Here is a 27,916-nt window from a genome sequence, read left to right on the forward strand (position 1 = left end):
CACAGAAGAGGGGCCTGAAAACTGAAGGCTCTGCCTCCCATTCTACTTTTAAATACTCTAGGAACAACAAGTAGGCCTGCAGAGCGAGAGCGAAGTGCTCTAATAGGGTGATATGGTACTACAAGGTCATTAAGATAAGATGGGGCCTGATTATTTAAGACCTTGTATGTGAGGAGCAGGATTTTGAATTCTGGATTTAACAGGAAGCCAAAACAGGAGAAATCTGCTCTCTTTCTAGTCCCTGTCAGGACTAGAATCGATTCTCACATTAAAATATCGATATTTTAGTAATTTAGGGTAAATTTGTAGTTTATCATTAACAGGAACACAGTGGAAAGAACCTATTTCATTCGGATTGTCTACATTGGAAGGAACTACTTCCTCTTCCGCCTTTCATAGACATGTGCGAAATGTATAAATGTGTCGCAGCCCCTTGGTGTGCGCACTCACAACAATGGCTGAGCGTAAATGGAGTCATGTGCGGACGTATTTTACATCCACAAACGTAGTTTGTGATACATGTGGCAAGAAAGTGAGATGTTGTGGCAACACCACAAATTTGTCAGACACAGAGTAAATCATATCACAGAATATGACGAGCTTATGTTGAGGCGAACTGAAGAGGAGGAGAAGGACAGGTGCTGCTGGGGCGAGACAGACGTCTCTCACGGAGTCCTTTAGTGCTGCAGGCAGGCAAGGTGTTCAAATAGGCACAACTTCAGGTTTTTTATTTCTATATGATGAACTTTGCATTATTAAGTGATAAGAACAAGTAATCTGATGTCCTGTAATCATTATGATGCTATAATTTGAGATACAATAACTAAAATAAGTTTTTGTACAAAGTATCAGTATCGGATCAGTATCGTCGATGCCACCCTGAATATTACTTGGTATCGGATCAGAAAAGAAATCAGTGGTATCACACATCACTACCGGTCTCCCTGTTGGAGCTCAGTCTGGGGGGAGTTATTTTTTCTCCTTATCTTTCCTCGTGTGGTGCATTTTCCATTGTTATACCTCTCTGACCTGTCTTCCCCATGTGATGTTTTGTGTCATGTATGTGTGTATGTGTGGTCGGAGGGTAAGATGGCGCCGCCATTGCGTGCAATAGGTCGGCAGCCTCATGAAATTATGGCTAATTATGAAATTTCCCCTTGCGGGACTAATAAAGGTATCTTATCTTATCTTTATCAACCCTAAGCTTTTAAAACAGCTGCAGACAAGTCTGAAAGTAATCTGATTACATTCGATTATGATTTCACACATTGAGATTCAGCCAGTACACTTTTAAAAGGTACAGTTTGAACCTGACCACCTGACTCAGTCTCAGGGGGTCTGACCAACACCTCCACCACCCTCATCACCTGCCTGTTGCACACTTTTCAGGGGTGTTTTGTCCAGTCAGGTTAAACTCAATGAATGTCACGGTTTGACGTCTTCATGGACACTTTGCTCTTTGTTTACCTGTTGCCATGCTGACCTGTGCTATCACAGCTCCACTGATGATGGCTTTTGTGGTTGTAGCTCAGGAAGTAGAGCAGGTCATCAACTAATTAGGAGGTTTGTGTGTTGATCTTTGATTGCTCAAGTCTGCATGCCAAATATCTTTGGGCAAGATCCTAACCCCGGGTTTCTCTGCGATGGATGCATCACAGTGTCACTGTTACATAGAGAACACGTAAGCATAGAAAAAGAGCTTGAGGTTGAATAAGTTGAATAAAGCTTCTTACACTATATAAGAACCACTTCCATTTCCAAATTAGTTTAGCTCAGGTGAGCAGTCAGAGTGGATCAAATGGATCTTTTTTTGCCCTGTAGTAAAAACTTTATCTTACCCAGCAGTGCTGGTGTACAAAGCTGGCAGCTTTCTTCCTGAGTGCCAGCTAATCAATATTCTTATATTAAATTTATATTGATGAGGAAGAGCTTCCCACACAGGAGCTCATTCCTGAAGCCTGATAGTCAAAACTCAGGAGCAGATTAACATCTTTATTAATGATGGTTCAATACAACAGTAATGAGAGTGTTATTAATTATTGATCATTATCACTGTCTGCTGTTCTGATCTGATCAATTACATGAGATCAATCAATAATCACCAGTTAATTTACTCTAGATATCTTCATTGGTCTGTATCTTAAAAACACCTGATTGGTCAACAGTCAGTCCCCTTTTGATTGGTCCTGATGGTGTGATGTGGCAGCGTCTTGTTGGTCAGAGCGCATTGAGGCCACTTTCTTCTGCTTCCTTGAGCTCCTTTAAAGCCACGCACTCCTGCTGTGAGGCGCTGCGTCTGCCAGACCTTTACAAAGACAGACATGTGATTACTCATCTTTAATTATCAGGTGATCGATCAGTCTATGAGAGAGCAACAGTAGGATGTTAGCATCGCAGCTAATTAACCTAACACAGCTAGTGATGCTAACACAGCCACTGAAGCTAATTTAGGTACCAGAACTGGAATGTACTTTTTCACACAAGTTCGCGTTAATAATGGAGTAAATGGAGAGAGATGGTCCTTTGGGTTTGAAAACTCATCAGATTGACCTCTATCATTGCGTCCCTAACCTAACCTGTTCCACAGGGCTCAGTTTTGGGTCCATTATTGTTTTCTTTTTACACGCTTCCTTTAGCTGGCATCATTCAATCTTTTAGTGACATTATTTCATTTCTATCCCGATGACATTCAGCTGCATATGTCCTTTAAGCCTCATCAGCTGGGTAGGCTGTCCAATCTAGTCTAGTGCTTAACCCAGGCTTCTGATTGGCTTTCTAGCATCTACTGTTTCTTTCATTTAAGGAACATTCTGAAGACTAAAGGGGGCGGAGCCTTTAAGTCTGTGGAACAGTCTACCACCACAACTACATTTGGTTGACAATGTGGATTCTTTTAAAAAGCAATTAAAACTTTTCTGTTTAAACAGGCCTTCTGTTGATCAATGCTTGTTTTGTTTTTTTAAGCTTACATTTTTATCCACGTGTCACCTTTTGTATTGTCTGTGTCAGGGGCCACGACTGGCCCCCGCCTTAATATGCAAATTTAATGTTAGTGCGGCCCACGAGTTTGATATGTAAGACACTTTACAGTGTTGTGTGTGGAGCTGAACGAACCTACCAATCACGGTGGGATATGGATCTCGGGGGCGGGACATCGGCGGGACTTGATGCAAGCAGAGAAACATTTCTCATTGAGTGAAACGTACAACAGCGTTGCCCTGGACTGTTTTCTTTTCTGTGCCTGGCTGACTGCCTCGTTTCGGCACACGCGGACATTCGCCCCAGCGTGCTGCGTTCACAACACTTCAAAAAAGTTGTTTTTCAAGTTGCTGCCCGGCGGGATATTGTACATATATATATTTATATAAGTAAGCTGCGCCATAAAAGAAAAGTAAGGATGCAGCCTAATTTACTCTGCAGTCACATAGCGACGCGGTAACCCGGACTAATTATAGGGTCGTACCGTAATGTGTGGGTCGATGTTTTTTATTTACATCACTCTGTTTACATTGCCTCACACATGAACATTACATATATTGCAATATAATGTAAAAGTAGTCAAAACAAAAAACATCAACAACACCCCTCCCTGAGCCTGGTTCTGCCGGAGGTTTCTTCCTGTTAAAAGGGAGTTTTTCCTTCCCACTGTTGCCAAAGTGCTTGCTCATAGGGGGTCATATGATTGTTGGGCTTTTCTCTGTATCTATGAAGCGCCTTGAGGCGACTTATGTTGTGATTTGGCGCTATATAAATAAAATTGAATTGAACAACAGCTGATTTGTTATGTGTCACAGTGTCATTTCTGCTTCTTTCTCCTGTAACAACAGGATAACAGTCCATGAGCAGCCTTTTTTGCGCTCGCTATCATGTAGTTGCCCTCTGTGTCTCCCTTTGTGTAACTGTGTTTATATTGTGATGTTAGTTCTGGTACCCTGCGCTCCGTGTTTTCCTCACCCCGTCATGTGCTGCTCCTTGTTCTCTCTCCCTCTCCAGGTTGCCTCTGTGTACGTCCCGTGTTGTGTTGAAGGTTTGTGTCTGGTGTCAGCACCTTCACTTTGTGTCTTTCCCGTCCTGTCGCGTGTAATTATCCTCAGCTGTGATCCCCGTGTGCTTCCACTTCCCTCATCACCTTCTGTGTATTGATGTCAAAGCCTCCCTCTCTTCCGTGTCGCATCATCCCATGTGTGTGATTCTCCCTGTGTCTCCTTGTGCACATTATAATTAGTTTTTCCCAGTTTAGTTTTGTATTGTTTGTATGATCTGTTTCCCACCGTAAAAGCTGTGCTTTTGAGTTTAAGTTCCATTCCTGTGAGTTTGCGTTTAGGTCCATTCCTGCCTGCCACACAGCCCAAACATGACAGAAAGGTTGGTGATGAGCACCAACAATTTCAGGAAAAGTGGGAAATGCAATGTTTCTTTGAGTTCAGGGGCACCCCGACGTGTCTTATTTGCACAGAGAAAGTTGCGCTGCACAAGGAATACAGTTTGAAATGTCATCACACAACTAGACATGCTGAGGTGGATGCAAAATACCAGGGAGATGAGAGAGCGAACCGGGTTGCCAGTCTTAAAACAGATCTACTGAGGCAGCAAGATTTCTTCAAGAAAGCAACCAAAGAGAATAATGCAGCAGTCGGAGCCACGTGGTCAGTAAGATGATTGCTAAAGCAGGAAAGCCATTCACAGAAGGGGGATTTGTCTAAAAGTGCATATTGCAGGCTGCAAATATAGTCTGTCCGGGAAAGAAAGGTCAGCTTAGCAACATCAGCCTTTCTGCCAACACCGCAGCAGATCGCATTTCTGACCTGTCAAGTGACATTTATGACCAACTGTGTGAGAAAGCCAAATGCTTCAGTGTATACTCAGTTGCTCTTGATGAGACCACAGACATCACCGACACTGCCCAGCTCCCAATGTATGTCCGTGGTGTTGATGACAGCTTTGAAGTGATGGAGGAGCTGCTCACAGTAATTCCAATGCATGGCCAGACCACCGCTCAGCAGATATTTACAAGCTGTGTGATGCCATTGAGATTTGCCATGGAAGAGGTTTGTTGGAATAACAACAGATGGAGCGCCATCAATGACAGGGAGGAAACATGGACTGGTGGCACTTCAAATAAAACTGGAAGAGTTAAAACTGTTGTGAAATGCATCAACCAAATCAGATCCAGGGGCTTACAGCACCAAAGGTTCTGTGCTTTTTTAGAGGAAATGGAGTCAGAATATGGGGATGTGCTCGACTTCACTGAGGTACGTTGGCTCAGCAGGGGAAATGTATTAAAGAGACTTTTTGAGTTGAGAGCAGAAGTGAAGCCTTCATGGAGAAGGATGGAGTTAGTGTTCCTGTGCTAACTGATCCCAAATGGCTCATGGACTCAGCTTTTCTTGTTGATATGACACATGAGCTTAATGCACTGAACAAGACGTTACAAGGCCAGGGGCAACTCGTCAGTGTTGCCTATGACAACGTGAGAGCATTCTCCACAAAACTGCGCTCTGGAAAGCTCAGCTCTCTCAGACAAACCTTTGCCATCTCCCAGCATGCAAGGCACTCGTGGATGCAGGAAAAAAAGTATGTTGATGTCATTTTGAGGCTACAGGAGGAATTTGATCACAGATTTGCTGACTTCAAGACAAACAGAGCCACATTTCACATTTTTGCGGACCCCTTCTCCTTTGATGTGCAAGATGCCCCTTCTGTTCTTCAAATGGAGGAATCATTGAGCTGCAGTGCAACTCTGAACTCAAAGTGAAGTTCAGGGAGGTGAGTGGAAAAGCAGCTTGGGCAACCTTTGAGAGGATTGAGCCCTAGTTTCCCTCGGCTTTCCCGAATATTCAAGCAGACCATGTGCCTTTTTGGGAGCACATACTTGTGCGAAAAGCTCTTCTCCACCTTGTACTTCAGTAAGTCCAAGTACAGGTCCAGAACTACTGATGATCATCTTCAAGACATACTGAGGGTCTCAGCTGCTTCTTCCCTCGGGCCAAATCTGGCTCGGCTATGCAAAGAGCTGCCAGGTCTCTAGCAGCGAGGAGTAGGCAAGAGAAGCCAGAAGAGCAGTTCATGTTCTCCATGTTCCATTCATGCAAAATACAACGACTAGTGACATAAATGGTTTTAATTACTTTTTTCTTGATGTTGGCCCTGGCTTGGCTAAAGAAACTTTAAAAACTGGACACCCTCCTAAAACTATTAATGTAGCAAACTCAATGTTAATGAGGGGTGTAGATGAAGAGCAAATTATTGATATAGTTACATCTTTTAACTCCAAGAAATCGACTGTGGTGGTATTAATATGGACTTAATTAAAGATATTATTGGATGTATTGTGAAACCATTTACCTACATTTGTAATCTGCCATTACAAAGTGGCTTATTCCCTGATAAGATGAAAATCGCAAAGGTAGCATATAATATATAAAGCTGGAGATAAACATCTTCTCACAAACTATCGGCCCATCTCTCTACTACTGCAGTTCTCTAAGATACTGGAAAAAATATTTTACAATAGATTATATGACTTTATCAAAAAAACAATGCACTATATGAACAGCAGTATGGATTCTGACCCAAAAGGACCACAACACGTTCCTTAATGCAGTTTATACATACAGTAACAATTGCTATTGGAAACAAAGAATATGCTGTCAGAATTTTTTAGATTTAAAAAAAGCATTTGATACCGTTGATCACAATCTTTAACTTAAACTATGTACATGTGGGGTCAGTGAGGGGGCATTATCATGGGTTACCTTAAAAACCGTAAACAATTTACCCAAATAAATGCCATAAAGTCAAAATTGTGTGCGGGGTTCCACAAGGATCAGTTTGGGGGCCGCTGCTATTCATGTTGTACATTAAAATTTAAACTTTTTCAAACTATGCAAAATTGCAGAATATTTTTAAGGTTATCTGCTATAAAAATCCAGGCCAGGAAAATCTGCTTCATGTTTTTCTGTTTTATTCTCAGTTACTTTGACACAAAGGCCTCTGCTGTGATGCTCACGCCTCTGATGAAGTCTCACATGTATCAGTGCTCATAAATGATCAGAATATTAATATTTCTGACTGTCTGAGGCAAAACTGAATCGAATCAAATGGATTGTAGAAATCAGTGATGGTACCCAGCCCCAGTGAGCAGCCTAGGCCTGACAGAGTGGATGTAGCTGTGGGTAATAAGAGAAGATGAAAAGAACGATTGATAACTTTTTTGTTAAGGCCTGATCCGTCTGAAGTTCACAGCCAGCTCTGACACAGAGCCATCAATCTTTGAACGCTGAAAAAGCAGCAGTGTGTCCAGAAACACATTATATGCTGCGATGAATGCCCAAGTGTCCCCTCCCCCCGCTGCCTTTCAGCGGCAGGCAGCAGCAAACAGGTCGTCAGAGGAGCCGATGTGATCATTAAGAGAGCCAAAGCACTTTAAGCACAAGCACTTTTTAACTTATCTGTCTGGTAGAAATGTGCTCCAAATAAAGAACTTTGTGTTGACAAGATTGTTAGTGAATCATTTATAAATCAGTATTGTCTGTATGGACAGCAATTCCCCCAATAAAGTGCACATGTAAAACTGCGGTGTAAAGAGATGCGGTTTAAAAATTTGGGTGCGCCTAACTTTTGTGCCGGTGCGCCTAAGAAAAAAGTTAGGCGCACCAGTGCAACTGTGGCAAGCCCTGATTCTGCAAAAGAGAGTAATAGGGATGAAAAATAAAACTACTGCAAGAGAACCATCAAATCCACTTTTTGTCAAATTAGATATTCTCAAATTTAAAGATTTGGTCGCCCTCAGAACTGCACAGTGTACAAAGCAGCAAATAAGTCTTTGCCCCACAATGAGACCGAATACTCCTGACCTGAAGGACAAATGTAAAATATCACAGTATCAGAGGAGTTAGTGTGTGCAACACCTGCACAGGTGAGATCAAGAAAAGTACATAAAACTCACACGCCTGTTTAAAAAGAATAAATGCATGAATATAGGAAATCTTCCTGTCAGTGACTGAGTCGTCTCATTGTGTCCTCATTTTTATAGGTCATTGTCAGAGTACTCCAGGATGAAGTGTTCATTCAGGTGTTTGTCACATATATGTGAAATACGCTCAGAGATTAAGTTAAACACAGGGCGCTTAGTTGATGTAAACATGTAGTTTGTTGTTGTTTTTGTTTACGTGCTGAAAATTGTTTTATTTGTGTATGTTCATGTGTTGCACTTGTACATAGTGAAACATGTATGGATCCATTAATGTTAATTATGGATTTGAAAGCAATGAAATTTGAAATAGGGGGTGGGAACAGGAAAAGTGTAAACTTCATCCTGCTGCTTTTATGTGCAGACATAGATATATACATGAAAACTTGATTTGTTTTTCCTCTTGTTATTTCACTTATATTTGCATGTCTGAAATAATAACTGTGTTCAGGAGAAGGTTAAAGAACTGTTAATACAAACATTTGAATGTGAACAGCAGATATAGAAGACTGAAGAATTGGTCATGGTTCCTGTGACTCAGTGTTTGAGTTTGGTGGGTTTGTGATTTATTTTGGGTTTATGAAGGGATTTAAGTTCTAGGTCTGTCACCTTTAAGTACATTTCTATGTTTCTAGCTCTGTTCTGTGGTTAATCTTAGCTCCCTTCTGTTAGATTGAAATTGTTAAATGTTGCCATTGTTGCACTTAAACGTGTAAACCGTGCCTTAAACTGCGTGGTTAGATATTCTTCTGTTCGTCTGACACATCTATGATGCTGGAGGAGGTAATCAGCTGTAGCTGTTTAACTACAGGCACATTCTGAGGGATGGTCACTCCCAGCTATTTAGGGGCTCGCCTACGCTTGTATATGATGAACCATTAAAGTTAAGCCGTATACGGGTGTGGGGAGATGGCCTTTGGATAACCAGGAAATGTGGTTAACAGTTGTGAGCATATATTGTGTGGCAGGAAGACACACACACAGAATACAGACACTGATGTTGTTCAGATATGCCTGCTCAGGAATGTCACATGTAGTTGTAAAATGCATACTCATGAGCGTAACCAATAAAAGCAGCCTGCAGAGGGAAGCTAGTTGAAGTAGTTCGGAGGCAGCTACTTCCCTTGCGGCAAGTGCAACAAAGAGCGCTGTGCGATCTCGTTCTTGAGTGAGTGCCTGTTTATCCAGCAGTTTCAGGAAAATATCCCTGACACTTTCTGTGATCCCTGAAGGTGGCTCTGGTAAAGCTAGCAGATAGCCGGTAGCTTACCACCTGGCCTCCACGTCCTCGATGGTGTCAGGCAGCGGCACGTTGAGCGTCTCTGGCAGGAAGCAGGCGAAGCAGCCGGCGAGCACGGCCGAGCCACCGTACACCAAGCTAGGCAGAGCAGGGAGTACCTGGGAAATGTCGTCCCATCAGTAAAGTGTTTGCCTGTATTGATGACCTCGATCATATTCAAAGGACGGTTAGATTAGTGACATTACTTCATCTAGGATGAGGACGGCGGGCGCTGCCATGCTGCCAATTCTTGCCATGGTGGAGACGAAGCCCATTCCCGTCTGCCTGAAAGCACAGGCACACATCACATGATCTAAATGTTTTTACGTATGACATAAAACAGACATGCAAACAGGAAATGACATGATGTAGCAAGGAAACAAATCATTTAGCTTATCAGAGTAAGAAGAATTCTGATAAGCTTCTTATGTTTGGCATTATGCTAACAGAGGAGAGTCGCTCTGAGAGACTGCTATGACACCACAGACTGGGATGTGCTCCTGAGCCCACATGGTGAGGACATAGAGGGGGCGACACACTGTCTTACAGACTACCTCAACTTTTGTGTGGACACAGTCGCCCCTGCTAAGACGGTACGGTGTTATCCTAATAACAAACCGTGGGTAACACAGGAAGTCAAAGCTGTCCTCAACATGAAGAAGAAGGCTTTCAGGAGCAAAGTGAAGGAGGAGATGAAAGCAGCACAGCGGGAGGTGAAACGCTGCCTGAGGGAAGCAAAGGACACCTACAGGAGGAAGGTGGAGCAGAAGTTGGAGAGGAACAATATGAGGGAGGTCTGGAATGGTGTGAAAACCATCACAGGCCACAACACCAAGAAAAGCACAGTGGGGGGGACTGTGGAGAAGGCAAACGAACTCAACAACTTCTTCAACAGGTTTGACCAGCCCACAACCCCCCCACCCTCACCCCCACCTTCACTACAGAGTCCTCTCCCCACTCTCCTGCCTCCCTCGCTTCCCCCCCTTCCTGACACCATGACACCCCCCTCCTCCAATCCCTCTCTCAGCAGCAAGACATCTCCCCCCCTCCCCTCCTCCCAAACATCTCCCAGTGTCACAGTGGATCAGGTCAGGAGACAACTGAGGAAGCTTCGCCCCAGAAAGGCAGCAGGCCCAGACAAGGTGTGTCCTAGGATGCTAAAGGCGTGTGCTGCTGAACTTGGGGAGCCGCTACAACGAGTCTTCAACCTCAGTCTGCGACTGGGGAGAGTGCCCGCCCTATGGAAGACATCCTGCATCGTCCCGGTCCCCAAAAGGAACCGGCCCAATGAGCTGAATGACTTCCGACCGGTGGCACTGACGTCACATCTTATGAAGACTCTAGAGCGACTCTTCCTCAACCTCCTCCGACCACAGGTACAACATGCCCAGGACCCACTACAGTTTGCATACAAGGCGGGTGTCGGAGTGGAGGATGCCATCCTGTACCTCCTACACAGAGCCCACTCACACCTGGATGGGGGAAAAGGCACGGTCAGGATACTGTTTCTTGACTTTTCCAGTGCCTTTAATACCATCCGGCCCTGTTTGCTTCAGGAAAAACTGAACAGGATGGAGGTGGACCCCCGCCTGGTGGCTTGGATCTCTGACTACCTCACCGACAGACCACAGTACGTCAGGCTGAAGGACATCACGTCTGACACTGTGGTCAGCAGCACAGGAGCACCACAGGGAACTGTGCTGTCCCCTCTTCTCTTCACCCTGTACACCTCTGACTTCTGCTACAACTCTGAATTATGCCATATTCAGAAGTTTGCAGACGACACAGCCATCATGGGGTGTATCTGGGATGATCAGGAAGAGGAGTACAGAAGTCTGGTGAGGAACTTTGTCGCATGGAGTCACACAAACCACCTGCAACTCAACACCTCAAAGACTAAGGAACTGGTTGTGGACTTCGGGAGGTCCAGAGAAGGTCCACTGCCGGTTCAGATAAAGGGGGAGGAGGTGGAGGTGGTCAACAAGTACCTCGGGCTGTGGGTGGACAATAAACTGGACTGGTCATGCAACACAGAGCACCTGTTTAAAAAAGGCCAAAGCCGACTGTACTTCCTCAGGAGGCTGAGGTCTTTTAACATCTGCAGGAAGCTCCTGAGGATGTTTTACCAGTCGGTGGTTGCTGGAGTACTTTTCTATGCTGTGGTGTGCTGGGGGAGCAGCACAGCAAAGAAGGACTCATCCAGGCTGGAGAAACTGATCAGGAAGGCTGGCTCTGTGGTCGGCATGAAGCTGAACACTCTGGTGACAGTGGCAGAGAAAAGGACATTAAAGAAACTGATGGACATTATGGACAATGCTGGGCATCCTCTGCACACGGCCATAAACAATCAGAAGAGTCTGTTCAGTGACAGGTTGCTTCTCCCCAAGACAAGAACTAACAGACTTAAAAACTCCTTTGTCCCACACGCCATCAGACTGTTTAACTCCTCTCTGGAGGGGAGAGGGAGGGGAAACAGGAAACAGGAGGACAAAGGAGGGGGGGGACAACTAAGCTCACTGTACAATACCTTGTGCAATACTTTTTGTAAATAGTCAACAGTGCAATAGACTCAATACTTGAAGTGTGTGTGTGTTCGTGTGTGTTCGTGTGTGTTCGTGTGTGTTCGTGTGTGTTCGTATTTCCCAGAGGACCCACCCGAGGGATTAATAAAGTTCTATCTTATCTTCACACACTGAGGTGAATTATGGAGGTCCACGCGGTTCTGAGCGTCACCATCTGCAGGGTTTGTTCACCTGCGTAAGCTAATGCTAGCTCTGCTCCATGCTAATCCCAAAAGCTAACCAGCATTAGACTCATAAACACACGTTGGCCGTTGGTAATTACAGCTCAGTGCACTCATCTTTAACGTGCTGATGTTTATTTTTAACCAATCACCACGTTACGCAGATAGTGTGAAAACGTTTATATAAAGTTTGTGACTGAACAGGCTGCAACACTTACGCCGTGTTCTCATTATTAAAGCAACTCTACCCTCCACAACAGAAAAAACAACAACAAACTAAACAGCAAACAAACAAACATGTAACTTCATAAAAACTGATACCACATCCATTTAAAAACCAAAAGAGAATTACACATTTTCATACTTAGTACTCTGCCGTTCAAGCCCAACAACAGAAACACATTTTTGTCTGATTCCTGCACTGAAAAAACAAACTTTATACACAGTTTAGACTGTGTCATTTTCACTGTGCTTTAGAGATAATAGTAATAATAACTCATTTAAGTTTCATAATGTGGACTATGGAAACAGTGTGATGGTAACAGCCAGCAGGTTAATAATTTGTATTGCCCTTGTTTGTAACATAACTTTGAATTATTATTCAAAATGTCAAAGTTCCACACAGTAAGAAAAATAAGGAAGCATAGGTCAGCATTAAATAATAATAAAACAACAGTGCTCTCCCCCCGTCAGCTGGTAATTTAGTTTATAGAGTGCAAGGCAACATGTCTGAAGGTTCTCAGCCATCAGGTCATCGCAGTCTGGACTTCTTTAAGTTGCTTGAAGATCTTTCAACTGAGAAGCTTCTTCAATTCTCAGATGAAATGTTAGAGAATCCCAGTTTTTAAGCCCCGTGGGAGTGTCCCCTAAGATGGTCCTGGACCCACTATTGATCAGCGTGCGGCCCTTCAGTCTTTATACAGGGAGTGCAGAATTATTAGGCAACTTGTATTTTTGAGGAATAATGTTATTATTGAACAACAACCATGTTCTCAATGAACCCAAAAAACTCATTAATATCAAAGCTGAATGTTTGTGGAAGTAGTTTTTAGTTTGTTTTTAGTTTGAGCTATTTTAGGGGGATATCTGTGTGTGCAGGTGACTATTACTGTGCATAATTATTAGGCAACTTAACAAAAAACAAATATATACCCATTTCAATGATTTATTTTTACCAGTGAAACCAATATAACATCTCCACATTCACAAATATACATTTCTGACATTCAAAAACAAAACAAAAACAAATCAGCGACCAATATAGCCACCTTTCTTTGCAAGGACGCTCAAAAGCCTGCCATCCATGGATTCTGTCAGTGTTTTGATCTGTTCACCATCAACATTGCGTGCAGCAGCAACCACAGCCTCCCAGACACTGTTCAGAGAGGAGTACTGTTTTCCCTCCTTGTAAATCTCACATTTGATGATGGACCACAGGTTCTCAATGGGGTTCAGATCAGGTGAACAAGGAGGCCATGTCGTTAGTTTTTCTTCTTTTATACCCTTTCTTGCAGCCACGCTGTGGAGTACTTGGACGCGTGTGATGGAGCATTGTCCTGCATGAAAATCATGTTTTTCTTGAAGGATGCAGACTTCTTCCTGTACCACTGCTTGAAGAAGGTGTCTTCCAGAAACTGGCAGTAGGACTGGGAGTTGAGCTTGACTCCATCCTCAACCCGAAAAGGCCCCACAAGCTCATCTTTGATGATACCAGCCCAAACCAGTACTCCACCTCCACCTTGCTGGCGTCTGAGTGGGACTGGAGCTCTCTGACCTTTACCAATCCAGCCACGGGCCCATCCATCTGGCCCATCAAGACTCACTCTCATTTCATCAGTCCATAAAACCTTAGAAAAACTAGTCTTGAGATATTTCTTGGCCCAGTCTTGACGTTTCAGCTTGTGTGTCTTGTTCAGTGGTGGTCGTCTTTCAGCCTTTCTTACCTTGGCCATGTCTCTGAGTATTGCACACCTTGTGCTTTTGGGCACTCCAGTGATGTTGCAGCTCTGAAATATGGCCAAACTGGTGGCAAGTGGCATCTTGGCAGCTGCACACTTGACTTTTCTCAGTTCATGGGCAGTTATTTTGCGCCTTGGTTTTTCCACACGCTTCTTGCGACCCTGTTGACTATTTTGAATGAAACGCTTGATTGTTCGATGATCACGCTTCAGAAGCTTTGCAGTTTTGAGACTGCTGCATCCCTCTGCAAGATATCTCACTATTTTTGACTTTTCTGAGCCTGTCAAGTCCTTCTTTTGACCCATTTTGCCAAAGGAAAGGACGTTGCCTAATAATTATGCACACCTGATATAGGGTGTTGATGTCATTAGACCACACCCCTTCTCATTACAGAGATGCACATCACCTAATATGCTTAATTGGTAGTAGGCAGCACGGTGGCACGGTGGTTAGCACTGTTGCTGCACAGCAAGAAGGTCCTGAGTTCAATTCCAACATCAGGCCGGGGTCTTTCTGTGTGGAGTTTGCATGTTCTCCCCGTGTTTGCGTGGGTTCCCTCCGGGTACTCCGGCTTCCTCCCACCGTCCAAAGACATGCAGCTTGTGGGGATAGGTTAATTGGATAATCCAAATTGTCACTAGGTGTGAATGTGCGAATGAATGTGAGTGTGAATGGTTGTCTGTCCCTGTGTGTTGGCCCTGCGACAGACTGGCGACCTGTCCAGGGTGTACCCCGCCTCTCGCCCTATGACAGCTGGGATAGGCTCCAGCGCCCCCCGCGACCCTGAAAAGGATAAGTGGAAGCGAATGGATGGATGGATGGATGGATGGTAGTAGGCTTTCGAGCCTACACAGTTTGGAGTAAGACAACATGCATGAAGAGGATGATGTGGACAAAATACTCATTTGCCTAATAATTCTGGACTCCCTGTACTGCGGCTCCGTGGTTTGGGAAAATAAATTATAAGTATTTAGCTGAAGTGTATTTTATTTGAGTTCGTTCTTTTTTTAACTTGTAGTTCTACATTGGAAGATTATCGTGATCTTGAAATATAAAAATAAAATGATATTTTATTATTTTTCATTGCTCAAAATTAGAGTCACACTCGCAGAAGCTGGTATATCTGCCGAAACGCCGTGCATTTATCGAGGTAGCCCAAGTATGGAGAAATGTAAGAAAAGAAAAATATCTGAGGAAAATAGAACATTTAATGATGCCTGGGCAGATTCATTTGCATTTACTTCTGACGAGAACGGCCTACCAGTATGTTCAGAGGTTCAGGAGTAGAAGTCCCATTGAAAAGTGCTATAGAAATGCAATCCATTATTATTATTATTATTATTATTATTATTATTATTATATCACGGCAGACCCAACGATGTTTACATGAACATGCTTTACAGCTTCTCTTTATTGGCCACTTTTCACACGCGGTTGCTGTGCGCATGCAGCTGGTCTTATTTCCAGCACACAGTCCGACACATAACACAACAGCAGAGAGAGCACCGACTTTAAGGCAGGTGTGACCACCTCTCTTGCAGCAGCACTGCAGACCACGCCCCACCATACACATTAACCAGGCAAAATAAATATTTATGCAGGTATTTTGCAAATATTTATTATTCATTTTTTAGGAGCATAGTGCTTTTTTCCAATTATTTTTAAAATTCAGGTCAAAGCCCAAAAAGGATACAAGGATGACGGCTCAGTCTTTGTTTGCTAAATTTAAGTTCATCTTTTTAATTAATTTAAAAGAGACCTTCCCCTGGATGTTTTTCTTTTTTGTTATAATTTTTTAAGAGTTCAAAATGTGTTCATTACATAAATAAAATTTTATTTTCTTTGTAGCACTTCATGGATTTCATAAGCAACACACTATAGTTGTTTAGCATAACGGTAAAAAACAATGTAAGATAAGATAGAACTTTATTATCTTATCTTATCTTATCTTACATTGTTTTTTACATGTGTGCAGTGTTATCTTTGTTTTAGATGTCAAAAAGTATTTGCGGCTCCCAGTTTTCTTTTCCGTGTAAACCGGGTCCAAAAGGCTCTTTGGGTCTTAAAGCTTGCTGACCCCCGAGTCAAGGTGTGAAAAAGGGTTTCGGGTGAAACCGTTGTGAGACCCTGCCTCATCCTATCAGTGAGTTATTGAGATGAGTCACATGACCCTGGCCTAGCTGTGATGTTTAGTATTCAGACCAGTGGTTATGAAGTCATCAGAACAGGAATATTACTCAAACTCATTAATCATTTGTTTCAGCAATTTGATCCTGTAGATATGCGTTTTTTGTTAGGTAAATTAACATTATTTAATATTAAATATGAGCCATTGGTTTTATTTAATCACCTGATAACAGTTGGGTACAGCTCACCGGTGTACAGGTAAACGGTGGTGAAGGAGGCTGAGGTGAAAGCTTTACCCAGGCAGGCCAGCGTGGTCCTCAGAGTCTGCATGTCTGTGGGGTTAGAAACGGGATTGGGAATAGGACCAGGATCAGAATTCAAGGCAGGGTCAGGATTTTGTTCAGGTTCACGACAGGACATAGGGTCAGAATTAGGGTTAGGATTAAAGACCTAGATCAGTGCCAGAATCAAAGATTTGGGTAGGAATTAGAATTAGTATTGAAATTAGAATTGGGATCATGGTCCACATTAGGATCGGGGTCAAAATCAAGACCCAGACTTCAATAGAGATTGGGACTTAGATCAGGATAAAGATCAGAATCCAAAATTAGACTCTGGGTCGGAGTCAGGTTCATGTTCAGGATCAGAAATAGGATCTGGATTAGAATCAGTTTCAGACCAGGATCAGAATCTGAACTGAAATCAGAGTCAGCATTAGGATTGTGACTGGGATCCTAATTAAGATCAGGGTCATGATCAAATCCAGGACAGGGTATAGGAATGGATTGGGGTTATGTTCATATCAGGGTCGAATCACGATTCAGATTGGGTCGTTGTCAGAATCCAGGACCATGATTTGAATTAGGATTCTTTTAAAAAATTCAAATTGGAATTAGAATCGGGATCTAAATTAGAATCAGGAACAGGGCAGTATCACAGTCGGGATTAAGATTACAGTTCAGATTGCATCAGGATCAGATTCTGGATCAGGATCAGGGTTGAATCAGAATGAGATTTGGGATCACAATCCTAAATCAGTGTTATGATAAATTTGGGGATATGGAATAGGATCTAAATCAAGATTGTGATCAGAATACGGATTGGGATCAGTTTCCGAATTAGAATCAGGGCCAGGGTCTCAAATAGATTCAGAATGGGGATCAGGATTAGGATGTACCTGTGGGGACAAAGATGTTGGCAAAGATGATGGCGGCAGAGAAGAAGAGACAAACTGCCTGAGAGACCCGCCTCCCCAGGTAACTGAGTATTCCCAATGCAAACAGTTTGGCGGGAATATCTACAGCTCCAAAGATGATCTGCATCAGGTAAATACTCACCTGCAACAACAAACAACCAATAGGAAGGAAGTACAGTAGATCCAACCAATAGGATGGGAGAAGAAGTTTAAACAGGTGTACTGAAACTTCAGCAGGTAAGTAGGAAGACAGGTATCGGGTTGCTCACCCCAAACTTCTGGAGGTCCATCGCCAGGCCATAGTATGCAAAACTAGTAGAGAACCTGCACAGAGGTGAGTACACAGGTGTACAGGTGGATACAGGAGCTTCATTTTATTTAATAAAAAAAACATAAAACAGATAGAAGAAGCAGGTAAACAGAAGAGCAGGTAAATGGGTAAACAGGTAAGCAGGTGAGACAGGTGAGCATATGAGCAGGTGTATGTCTGACCAGACGGCCATCAGACAAATGGAGATGCGTCTCATCCCCGGGGTCCTCAGCAGGTCGAACACCGTGAATGTTGAACGAGCCGACTCAATCTCTTTGTTCATGTGAGAGTGGAGCACCTGCAGTCACATGGGACAGAGCTCAGCATCTGATTGGAGAAATTGCACTTTTACACAGGTGGCCAGGTTACCTCAACAGTGATCTTATCGATCATCTCTGATTTCCCGTTGATCCGAGCAACTCGGTGAAGACTCTTCAATGCGTCCTCAGAGCGCTGGTTCAAAACAAGCCATCGAGCTGACTCTGAGTACCACCTGACCAATCAGAGCACAGAGAGAACTACCTGACCAATCGGAGAGCAGAGAGAAACACCTGACCAATCACTGTCCTTTTTTTAAGTCTGACTGACCAGCTGTAGGCGAAGAACAGGAAGTTAGGTGCACAGACAACCATCTGCAGCTTCCTCCAGTCTCTCAGCCAATATGCAAGCCCAGCCAGGACCATTTGACCAAAGGTGAAGAAGAAGGAACTGAGTGTGCCGACTACTGTCCTCGTCTTGGTTGTGATCCACTCAACCTCTGAGGAGACACTCAGTTAGGAAGACAGACAAGTGCCCAGGTGGACAGTTAAATAAGGAACCAGGTAGACGGGTACTTAGGGAAACTCCGTTAATGATGATCCCAGACACCGCCATCCCACTCAGAAACCTGAAGATGCAGTAGGTGGAGTATGTGGGGGAAAGGGCGGAGCTACAGCCAAGCACAGCAAGTTGCAGGTATGACCAAATCAGAACGGACCGCCTCCCAAACCTGAGAGATAGACAGAAGGAGTCGGATTGCACTGCTAACCTGAGACAATGAACAGGTATACACAGGTAACTCTCACCTGTCAGATAAGCTGCCGTAGACTATGGCTCCCGTTAAAACTCCACCCATATAAATGGTTTGAATCATTTGTTTGAGAGGACGGAGGGAGCAGACCAGACTCCACTGTGACACACACAGGTGAGAGATTGATAGGTAAGAGACAAGTGACCTCATTAACATATCTGTGGCAATGCGCGCTAATAGGCTCGCCGTGTGCCTGCCGCTACCTCGGAGACGGTGGTGGCGAGAAAGTCTGATTGCTCAAAGGTCCATCCGTCAATGCAGTCTTCGGTCTCTAGGTGGCTAACATTAGTGGAACTGTTAGCAGCTAACAGCTGCCACTGAGGATTTGCATACCTGGACAACAGGTGCAACAGGAAATGATGTGACGGTCAGGTTAATTATTTAAACAACTGAGGAGAAGGAAGAAAACCTTACCTCCTGCAGCGGGCCAGTCTATTTCCTGAAGAATCAGGAGGGATAAACATTTTCAGCAGCTGCTTCTCATCCACCTGAAACAACCAATCACATTCATCCATCCAGATTTATTGATTTAAGGAAGTAAAATTGAGAAAACTAAAGAAATGGGATCATAGTGCCTGCACTAAAATGCCCAGACAGGTAGACAGTCAGGCTGACAGGTCACCTGGTGAAGGTGCGACAGGTTGCTCAAGCTGTGATTGGCTGGTATGCTGCAGTAGTGAGTGGGGACTCCAGAGACAAAGTTGTTTAGCAGGTTCTGACTCGCCATCAGCAAACCAGGTAAACTGATCAGGGTCACATGGATCCACTGGTACCTGCCAAACCCACCAACCTTGCCATAACAACAGGAAACACATTAACCCTAACCCTACACACCTGTATGACACACCTGGACAGTGAAGTTATTTCTTGCATAGGAGGAATTTAAGTGTCTCACCTCATCCAGCAGCTCAGCGAATCCCATCTCAGCAACAACAACAAATAGCAGCAGGTATCTTCAGGGGCTTCCAGGTGTTCTCAGGATCTGAACTTTTGTTCCATCAGAACAAACCTGACAAGAAACCAAACAGCAGACCTGAGCAGGTGTTTGGGTCAAAGGTCAAAGAGTGAAAAACATGAAAACAACTGCTCCGAGTTTCTTCTCGAGTTTAAAATTGTGAAATATTTGCATGGAGTCTGGTAAGAGCTCTTAAAGGATTACAGTCTGCAGCTGAGGAGAATGCAGAGGCAGAAAGAGGATTTACTCAGAGTACTTACAGAGGCTGCCGGACGGCCCGCTGCCGGACGGCCCGCTGACGGAGGGGCGACTGACGGAGCAGGCAGAAGACAGACTGAGAGGAAATGAGTGACTGGACATTAATCAGTGACTTTAGGACACTGTCTATTTTCCTAACTTTGTGTTTGTGTTAATGTTTGTGAGACACTGGCGACATCGTCAAAGTCACCACCAACATCACCACCAACCAAATAGACACCTTCAGCAGGGAGGAAACGATCACACTGTAGCACTCCATCAGAGAACTAATGCGGTCTGTGCTCTGACAGCGACCCGAGTATTTTAATAAAGAACAGGAAGACTGGAGCAGAAGATCAGGAACAGGAACATAATCATGTATCAGTAATAATACGTTTGTATCTCAACGAGTCGAGAAAGAAAAACTGGATAGAACACAAAAATTAGACAACAATTAGAAGGATTAGACATTTAGATTTTCAAAATAAAATACTTTATTGGGGCTCTTAGTCATACTGTTGTGATTTCAAAATAAAAGTCCATAACAGTTCATCAGGAAGTGTTCAAAACATCTGAAAACTGTGGAAACTTGTCCCCCCCCCCGTGGAGTCATCTGTTTTCGTGTCCTCGCTCCTCACTGAGCTTCTCGCTGGAATTTGTCCAGCAGTTTTTGCAAACAATCATCTCAGCAGGTTTCCGAATGGTGGCGGCAGCAACTCATGAACACGCTGTGACACGTGTGTCAGTGTCCCAATCAGGGCGCAGCAGAGCAGGCGACTTTACAGTGTTTATGAAGCTGCAGAAAGACTGACACAGGTCAGAGGTCACAGCGTGAGATGTTTCTTCAGTCACACAAAAACTCTTGAAACTCTTACTGCTACAACTACACGTTTCTTTTCCAGCTATTTATTAATGAGTGACTTATATATATATATATATATATATATATATATATATATATATATATATATATATATATATATATACACGTGTGTATATATATATATATATATATATATATATACACGTGTGTATATATTGTACTATTCTTAGTTAGCGTATTGTCTGTCTCTTTAATGTTGGTTTATAATGGAGCACTGTAACAAAAAGATAATTTCCCCCAGGGATCAATAAAGTATTCTGATTCTGAAAAGCCTTAAAATGAAACCGTCAGTATGCCACACCAGACTCCATTTAAAAACTGTCTGATTTTAGATTTTATTCAAGCTCAAACTGCTCCTTCCCGTCAGTCTTAGTTCACATTCAGGCTCTGATCAAACAGACCAGACTCCATTTAAAATCTGTCTGATTTTAGACTTTGAATTGAAAATAAACTGAATTGTTCAGTTCATGTTTGGCTGTTTCTTTCTGTGACAAAGTTTCTCTTTGGAAATACAAAATGTCTCAAACATGAAACTGTTTCTACCGAGTTTCTACTGATCAACAAATCAACCAACCAATCATAAATCAGTCTGTGAGCTACGGGACAAAAGAAATGTTTAGTGAACATCCCAGTCTGTGTATAGGTCATTAGTGAATCTGCCTTGTTCACGATGACTCGACGTTGTTCCCGTCACGCTTCGCCGTCTCTCAGTTGATCATTACCGACCTCTGTAATCATCCATCACACTCAGTCTGAGTAACCCTCAGAGGTCAAACATACGTGTTCAGGTTGGTTTCCAGCAAAGAGCCCTACTTTGACACCGTCACAGGTTTATCTGTGGCACGGCCTTTAAAGGAGTGTCCATAGTGCCATCCTGTGCCTGTACAAAACATGACGTCACCTGGTTGGCGCTAACTAACGACTGAACCAATAACTGAGAGGTAAATAAGAACTGTAGAGGCTCGTCGTTGTGTCTCTCTGATGCTGTCGGCGGTTTCTCGCTGTGGCGAGCTGCAGTGAAACACGTGAATCCACTCATTAGCTGTGATGTTCGGGTCTGTAGACTGAATGAATCAGTGTGGAGGGGAGCCTGTTTGAGTCAGGTGGCCCGCTGGTTAACCTGACTACACTGTCACGTCCTTTACCGCCACAAGACAGCGCTAAACATGCTCCAATAACTAGTTAGTTATTTCTTAAATCCAGCTTCACAGAGTTAAACCTCTGAGCTGTGAGCGAGCCTGAACACACACACACACACACACGTTTCACTGACATGTTGGACTTTGGTCTTTAAAAGAACTAGGCGTGCTCATTCAGTTTGACTTTATTCACACAGAAACCAGAACACCAACGGTCCCTGAAGGCATCGTGGTGGCTTCAACAACACCTCATTGTCAGGACAAACAGGAATGATCAGACTGAAGGATAAATATGAAGCTAAGAGCAAGTAAATATATCATGGACACACACACACACACACACACACACACACACACACACACACACACACACACACACACACACACACTTAAACTACAAAAATATAAAAACAAGTTAAAGAAACAAAACAACAACAAAAAAACAAACACATCAGTCTTCCAATCAGACGCGCCACCACTTCTCCCAGCACCTCTCATTGGTGGATGAGCTTCACAGTGTGGTGAGAAACTCTCTGACCTGCAGACAAAAATTAAGTCCTGTTACCAGATTACAAAAGCCTTTCAAAATAAAACCACCAGGTGAAAGTTAAATGAGAATTAAATACAAGCACAGAAAGATGGAAGCAGCACATACATGAACAAACAGCCAAACATGGAAGAATCTGACATATTTTACTGTCACTTCAAAGTATACAAACTTTTGCGCAGGTCACAGAGTTTACACAGTTTATTCAGTTACTCTCAGGAACGATGTTCAAAAACAGATTAAACACATGTTAGGCGTGTTGCTTTATATAAACAGGCACACGTCAGAATATAAAATGCAGCAAAGACTGAGATTTCTATTAAGAATTAAGATACTGATTGTTAAAAACCCCAATAAAAGCTTGATGGTCTTTCCTCTCGTGGCGATCGTTGGGTCTGCGCTTCAGCAGGCCCGCTAGTTCAGAGACGCATCACCCCCCACTGTTTGCTAGCCAACTTCCAAGAAACAGCCTTCCCTGCAGCCTTTTATTCAGTGAATGCAAGCACCACCCATTGTAACACCCACAAATGGTTAAAATCACCGCATGCGTCTGTGTGTGTGTCTTCTTGCCACACAATATATGCTCACAACTGTTAACCACATTTCCTGGTTATCCAAAGGCCATCTCCCCACCCCCGTATATGGCTTAACATTAATGGTTCACCATATGCAAGCATAGGCGAGCCCCTAAATGGCCGGGAGTGGACATCCTTCACAAGATAAGGAAACCAGAATCTCACATGAAACCTGGCTGTAGTTAAACAGCTACAGCTGATTACCTCCTCCAGCATCATAGATGTGTCGGACGAACAGAAGAGTATCTAACCACGCAGTTTAAGGCACGTTTTACACATTTAAGTGCAACAATGGCAACATTTAACAATTTACCCTGACAGTGACGGTACTCCTGACAAACAGAGTCACTCGTTATACAGACGAGGAGTCAATGACTTCTACATAAAAGCAAACAAGAAGTGGTTCACTGGTTGTTTGTAACCAAGAGAAGAAACAGAGCGGTTTGGGACGTGTATGAAAAACAAATAAAACCACCATCATCAGAAGGAAAACCTTCAAAATAAAAGCTCAGACTGACCTTGTCGATGATGGCTTCCTGTTTGATGCGGTCGTTCTTGAAGTCGTCGTTGACGTCCAGGACGAGAACAGGAAGTTCGCTCAAATAATCAAAGTCCAACCTTAATGCAAACACAGGTTAAAAAGGCGCTCCTGAACGCACCGCTGAGGCTCTGAGCACGCTCAGTGGCATATAGTTACCTGAGGTTCCTGTGGTAGAGCCAGGCTTCATGTTTGAAGTGCAGCTGCTCAAGGTACTCCAGAGGAATTTCCTGCTCTTCTTGCCGGCCGCGATGAAGCAGCCGCTGCATGCAGCGCTGAAAAATACACACACAAACACGGCACCTGAAGGCAACCGAAGGAAGGAGAGCCCATCACAGAGGGCGATGCGTTTACCCTGAGGTGGCAGGACTCTCCAGGTTCTCCTGTACGTCTTTACCTGTGGCGGGGCTCTGAGGTAGATGATGGCATCGAGAGCGATGTCGGACTCAAACTGGTTCATTAACCAGGTGTGCCAGTCCTGATACACACTCCACTCCGTCTCCGACAGGTCGCCACTCTCAAACAGGTTTGACGCAAACACGTACCTGTACACACAGGAGTTACATGTCTCACACCTGTGTCTGTGTTAAATGCGTGCGAGTTACCTGTCAGGTGATCAATGGTCATGAGAATTTACATAATTAAGATTAAGGAACTGACCTCCCAGCCCATTGTTCCCTCAGTGGGCTGGTTTCAGTCATTATGTTTATAAGATTGAAACCTGCAGTCAGCTGAGACTGAAGACGTCACCTGATGATGATGAAATGCTACGTGCAGATGAACAGAAGCAACCTTTTGGAGACCTGTCAGGTAAGTTACCTGTCGGAGTAGACGGAGCGCTCGTAGAACTGGACGGGGTTTTCTGCCTGCTGAAGTTTGATTGATGGCGACTGAAGCTGAGCTCGAACTCTGCTCAGACACGCGTAGCTCTGCACACAGGTGAGACTCACTTGAGACAGGTACACATAGTCTGACACACAGTGCTGCTATGGTAGGGGATGGAGCCAGGTGTGTTACCTGGAAGGTGTAGGACCAGCGGCTGGGTTTATCGTACAGCATCTGCAGCAGGTTTCCTCCACTCTTTTGAGATGAGCTCAGCTCCTGCAGGTAAACAAGCAGGTAAACAAGCAAGTAAACACAGACTTTAGAGAATGTGTGCTGCATTCAGGCTCACCAGGTAAACGTCATCGCTGTCATTCTGCACGTTGCACCACTTGCCAATGGGTTCAGGGATGACCTCCCAGTCCTCTGATGCTGCCTGAAGGAGGCGCACAAATGTCGACTTTCCTGCAGCTGGAGGCACACGGGTGAGACACACGGGTGAGACACACGGGTGAGACACAGAAATGTGACAGATCTCTGGTCCTGCCTGATTGGAGGAATCACACCTGTTCAGGTAACCCTGACATGACATGAGCTACTGATGCTCCACACACTAATACAGGAAATCAGCATTAATGCTGATGCCGTAGGACTTCCTGTGTGGGTGGGGCTTAAGAAAAGGACCGAAACAGCTGACTTTTGCAGGACGTCATGTGACCGCAGGATCAAGTAAAACCATGGCAACCATGAGCAGCTGATTCAACCTCTGATTGTCTCTGCTCACACTCCTCACGCTGTCACCTGACCCCAACCTCAGTGATGAGGTCACGTCCTCGCTCTGGAGATCAAAACTCTGACCTGAGACTGAAGAAGTCACCTGGATGAGTGACAGAACGTTTCTCCACAAAACGCTGCGTCCAGATGAACAGAATCAACCTTTGGAGGTCTGACCTCGACTTGCAAACCTCCATCAGTCTGGCTCACCTGAGCCCCGCCCACAGACTCCACATGACCAGCGTTCACCTTCAAACACCTAAAGGAGCAAGCTCCACCTATTTAACACCCAAATTTAAACCTCCGCCTTCTAACCCCAGCAGCACAGCTCCATTAAAAACTGCTGATTATTGATCACAAACAGCTGATTTTCAAAGACAAACAGCTTATAATTGAGTTCAAACAGCTGATGATCAATCGATTATCGTAAGAAATCACTCGGTTGATGGAAACGTCCAGATGATTACTGACTGTTGACAGCAAATTTTGACTATAAACAGCTGGTTATTGAACACAGGGCTGAGTATTGACTACAAACAATTGATTTGCGATATAAACAGCAATTGACCATGGACAGCTAACTGTGACTAGAAACAGCTATTTATCGATCACAAACAGCTGATTATTGACGATAAGCGGGCGGTTTTGGCGCCACTTGTTTCCGTGAAGGCGGGAGGCTCACGGACTTACAGACCCGGGCCTGAGAGCTCGTTAACCGGCGGTCCGGGTCGGTCCCCCGGCTCCGTTTGCCCCGGTCGGTCCGGGTCAGTCGGGGTCCGTGAGCGTCCAGCCGGTCCGGGGGGCGCGCGCCCCGGTGAGCTCACCTATGTTTCCTTCGATGGAGATCTTCTTCTCCTTCCTTTGACGGGAAAAGCTGCCGTTCAGCGGCGGGCTGCGGGGAGGGGGGCACGGCCTCTTCGGGGGGGTCGCCATGTTCACGGATCGATCGCTGATTATCGATTATTGCTCGCTGCTGTTTTGAAACCCACTGACCGGCGCGCGAGATGCTGCTCAAATTAAACTCCGCGCGCATACAGACTTCCGTTTCCGGGGGCGGAGTCACGCATGAGCAGAGGAGGAGGAGTGCAGACTTCCTTCAGTTTCCTTCATGTCCAACATCACACCTGCCTCACTCCACCTGCCTGGCTCTACCTTCTGTTACCTGTGTTCACAGCAGCCTTTCATCTCATCCACAGAAGAGAGAAACACAGTGGGTGGAAACAGTAGCGGTTTTTGAGCGGGGGATTCTCTGGCTGGCTGGAGCAGCATCTAATCACCAACCCGCAAAATAAAAACAAACCAACAAACACGAAAACACCAGACATCATGATACAGACTTATAATTTGCACCGATGTTTTTTCGAAATTTTATACGCGAAAAGTGAGCGCGAGAGCCCTCGGTGCGCCTGCTCGCTGCTGAAGTCAAAGTAAACTTTATTGTCATCTCCGCTACAGACAGTCCAGCATATAGAGACGAGACGACGAGGCTGCAGCTACAGCAGTGCAAGTAAACAAACAATAAATATAAGAAGAGTAAGAGAATAAATATACACTTGAGGACCAGGAGTAAAGGATCAATAACAATTCAAAATCTATGATTTACAGTTTGATGATTTAACCCTTTAAGACCTACCATAGAACCAAGTCTGCCAGAGCTTACTTTATATTTTTACATGGTGTAGTAGCATTTCAAGTTGCTATACATCAATACAACCGTTATAGCCCAAATTTTAATAATATGTCTGCATTAAGTCCATAGTAATTACATAAATTGCAAAAATGTGCAATAAACTACAAGAAAATTTAAAATCTTTTTTTTTACATATATTTCTACTTAGAGAAATTCAAGAGGCTTATCCCTGAAAACTTTAAAAAGAAAAACATTGAAAAAATAAAACTTCAAGTAAAACACAAGCACTTCTGTTAAATTATTGCAGAGTGTCCACATTGTAATTCAACAAAATATCAGTGAACTATTTGGCACTGTCTCCAGCTTTCAGAATAATAAATAAACACTTCTGTTTGGAATAAAGTAAATAAAAATTAGGTTTCAGAATGAAATAAACAATGGACACAGAATGTCCATATTGTTTGTTTGTTAATTTATTTCAAACATGTAAACAATATACAGGTACATTTAGTATGTGGAGTATGTGGCAGGGACTAAACACGATCACAGACTTTAGAGGGAAAACCAGCACACCGCAGACCACGGCCTCTCTGTGTGAGGATCTAAACGTATTCTACGCTAGATTCGACACAGCGAACACCATGAGACCGGACAGTGTGCGCACCGCGGATGACGTCAGTGCGCACACTGTGTCTGAGGAGGATGTGCGAGGTGCTTCAGGAAGGTGAACGCACGCAAAGCTACTGGTCCGGACGGGATTCCCGGCCGCGTCCTCAAGTCATGCGCGGCTCAGCTGGCTGGAGTGTTCACGCACATCTTCAACCTTTCCCTCTCTCTGTCTGTAGTCCCAGCCTGCTTCAAAATGGCCACCATCGTCCCTGTACCCAAATCCTCCACCATCTCCTCATTGAACGACTGGCGACCTGTAGCCCTGACCCCCATCGTAAGCAAATGCTTCGAGAAGCTGGTCAGAGACTTCATCTGCTCTGCACTACCCGACTCACTGGACCCTCTACAGTTTGCATACCGCCACAACAGGTCCACTGATGATGCCATAGCCCTGACACTACACACTGCCCTGTCACACCTGGAGAAGAGAGACACGTATGTGAGAATGCTGTTTGTAGATTACAGCTCAGCATTCAATACCATCGTTCCCTCG

General features: G+C 44.2%; 2 protein-coding genes across 3 annotated transcripts; both read right to left on the reverse strand.

The window, feature by feature from the left end:
* Positions 1 to 1,978: 1,978 nt before the first annotated feature.
* On the reverse strand, positions 1,979 to 19,944 carry oatx (organic anion transporter X). 2 transcript variants are annotated; one of them, XM_085290121.1, is made up of 16 exons: positions 19,870 to 19,944; positions 19,550 to 19,663; positions 19,277 to 19,444; positions 19,069 to 19,142; positions 18,858 to 18,987; positions 18,650 to 18,753; positions 18,419 to 18,573; positions 18,174 to 18,342; positions 17,955 to 18,078; positions 17,768 to 17,883; positions 17,545 to 17,599; positions 17,258 to 17,417; positions 16,304 to 16,412; positions 9,458 to 9,536; positions 9,243 to 9,370; positions 1,979 to 2,305 (listed from the first exon to the last, which is right to left on the reverse strand). In XM_085290121.1, exons 2-16 carry the CDS (start codon positions 19,574 to 19,576, stop codon positions 2,218 to 2,220), a joined length of 1,686 nt encoding a protein of 561 aa, XP_085146247.1. In that variant the 5' UTR covers positions 19,577 to 19,663; positions 19,870 to 19,944; the 3' UTR covers positions 1,979 to 2,217. The 2 variants fall into 2 exon arrangements, with proteins under 2 accessions (XP_085146247.1, XP_085146248.1); XM_085290122.1 differs by lacking the exon at positions 19,870 to 19,944 and having other exon boundaries at positions 19,550 to 19,821.
* Positions 19,945 to 22,037: 2,093 nt separating this feature from the next.
* Positions 22,038 to 26,180, reverse strand: LOC146566452 (deoxycytidine kinase 2-like). The gene is made up of 8 exons (XM_085288023.1): positions 25,949 to 26,180; positions 24,703 to 24,821; positions 24,546 to 24,629; positions 24,348 to 24,457; positions 23,926 to 24,073; positions 23,688 to 23,803; positions 23,509 to 23,608; positions 22,038 to 22,406 (listed from the first exon to the last, which is right to left on the reverse strand). Exons 1-8 carry the CDS (start codon positions 26,055 to 26,057, stop codon positions 22,380 to 22,382), a joined length of 813 nt encoding a protein of 270 aa, XP_085144149.1. The 5' UTR covers positions 26,058 to 26,180; the 3' UTR covers positions 22,038 to 22,379.
* Positions 26,181 to 27,916: the final 1,736 nt, after the last annotated feature.

The sequence above is a fragment of the Mchenga conophoros genome, linkage group LG10, assembly GCF_057382185.1.
Source record: "Mchenga conophoros isolate Kocher_MC1m ecotype Shallow Benthic linkage group LG10, M_conophoros_male_GT1.1, whole genome shotgun sequence".
NCBI classification, from domain to species: domain Eukaryota; kingdom Metazoa; phylum Chordata; class Actinopteri; order Cichliformes; family Cichlidae; genus Mchenga; species Mchenga conophoros.

Bases quoted from the DNA above. Each gene is read 5' to 3' on its own strand.
- oatx (XM_085290121.1), bottom strand. From the start codon at position 19,576: ATGGGATTCGCTGAGCTGCTGGATGAG. The intron at 19,445-19,549 runs GTGAGACACTTA...TGTTATGGCAAG, and splicing joins TCGCTGAGCTGCTGGATGAG to GTTGGTGGGTTTGGCAGGTA. The intron at 18,988-19,068 runs GTAAGGTTTTCT...CCTGTTGTCCAG, and splicing joins AGACTGGCCCGCTGCAGGAG to GTATGCAAATCCTCAGTGGC.
- LOC146566452 (XM_085288023.1), bottom strand. From the start codon at position 26,057: ATGGCGACCCCCCCGAAGAGGCCGTGCCCCCCTCCCCGCAGCCCGCCG. The intron at 24,822-25,948 runs GTGAGCTCACCG...GTGTGCCTCCAG, and splicing joins CTCCATCGAAGGAAACATAG to CTGCAGGAAAGTCGACATTT. The intron at 24,074-24,347 runs GTAACTTACCTG...CTGTGTGTACAG, and splicing joins CGCTCCGTCTACTCCGACAG to GTACGTGTTTGCGTCAAACC.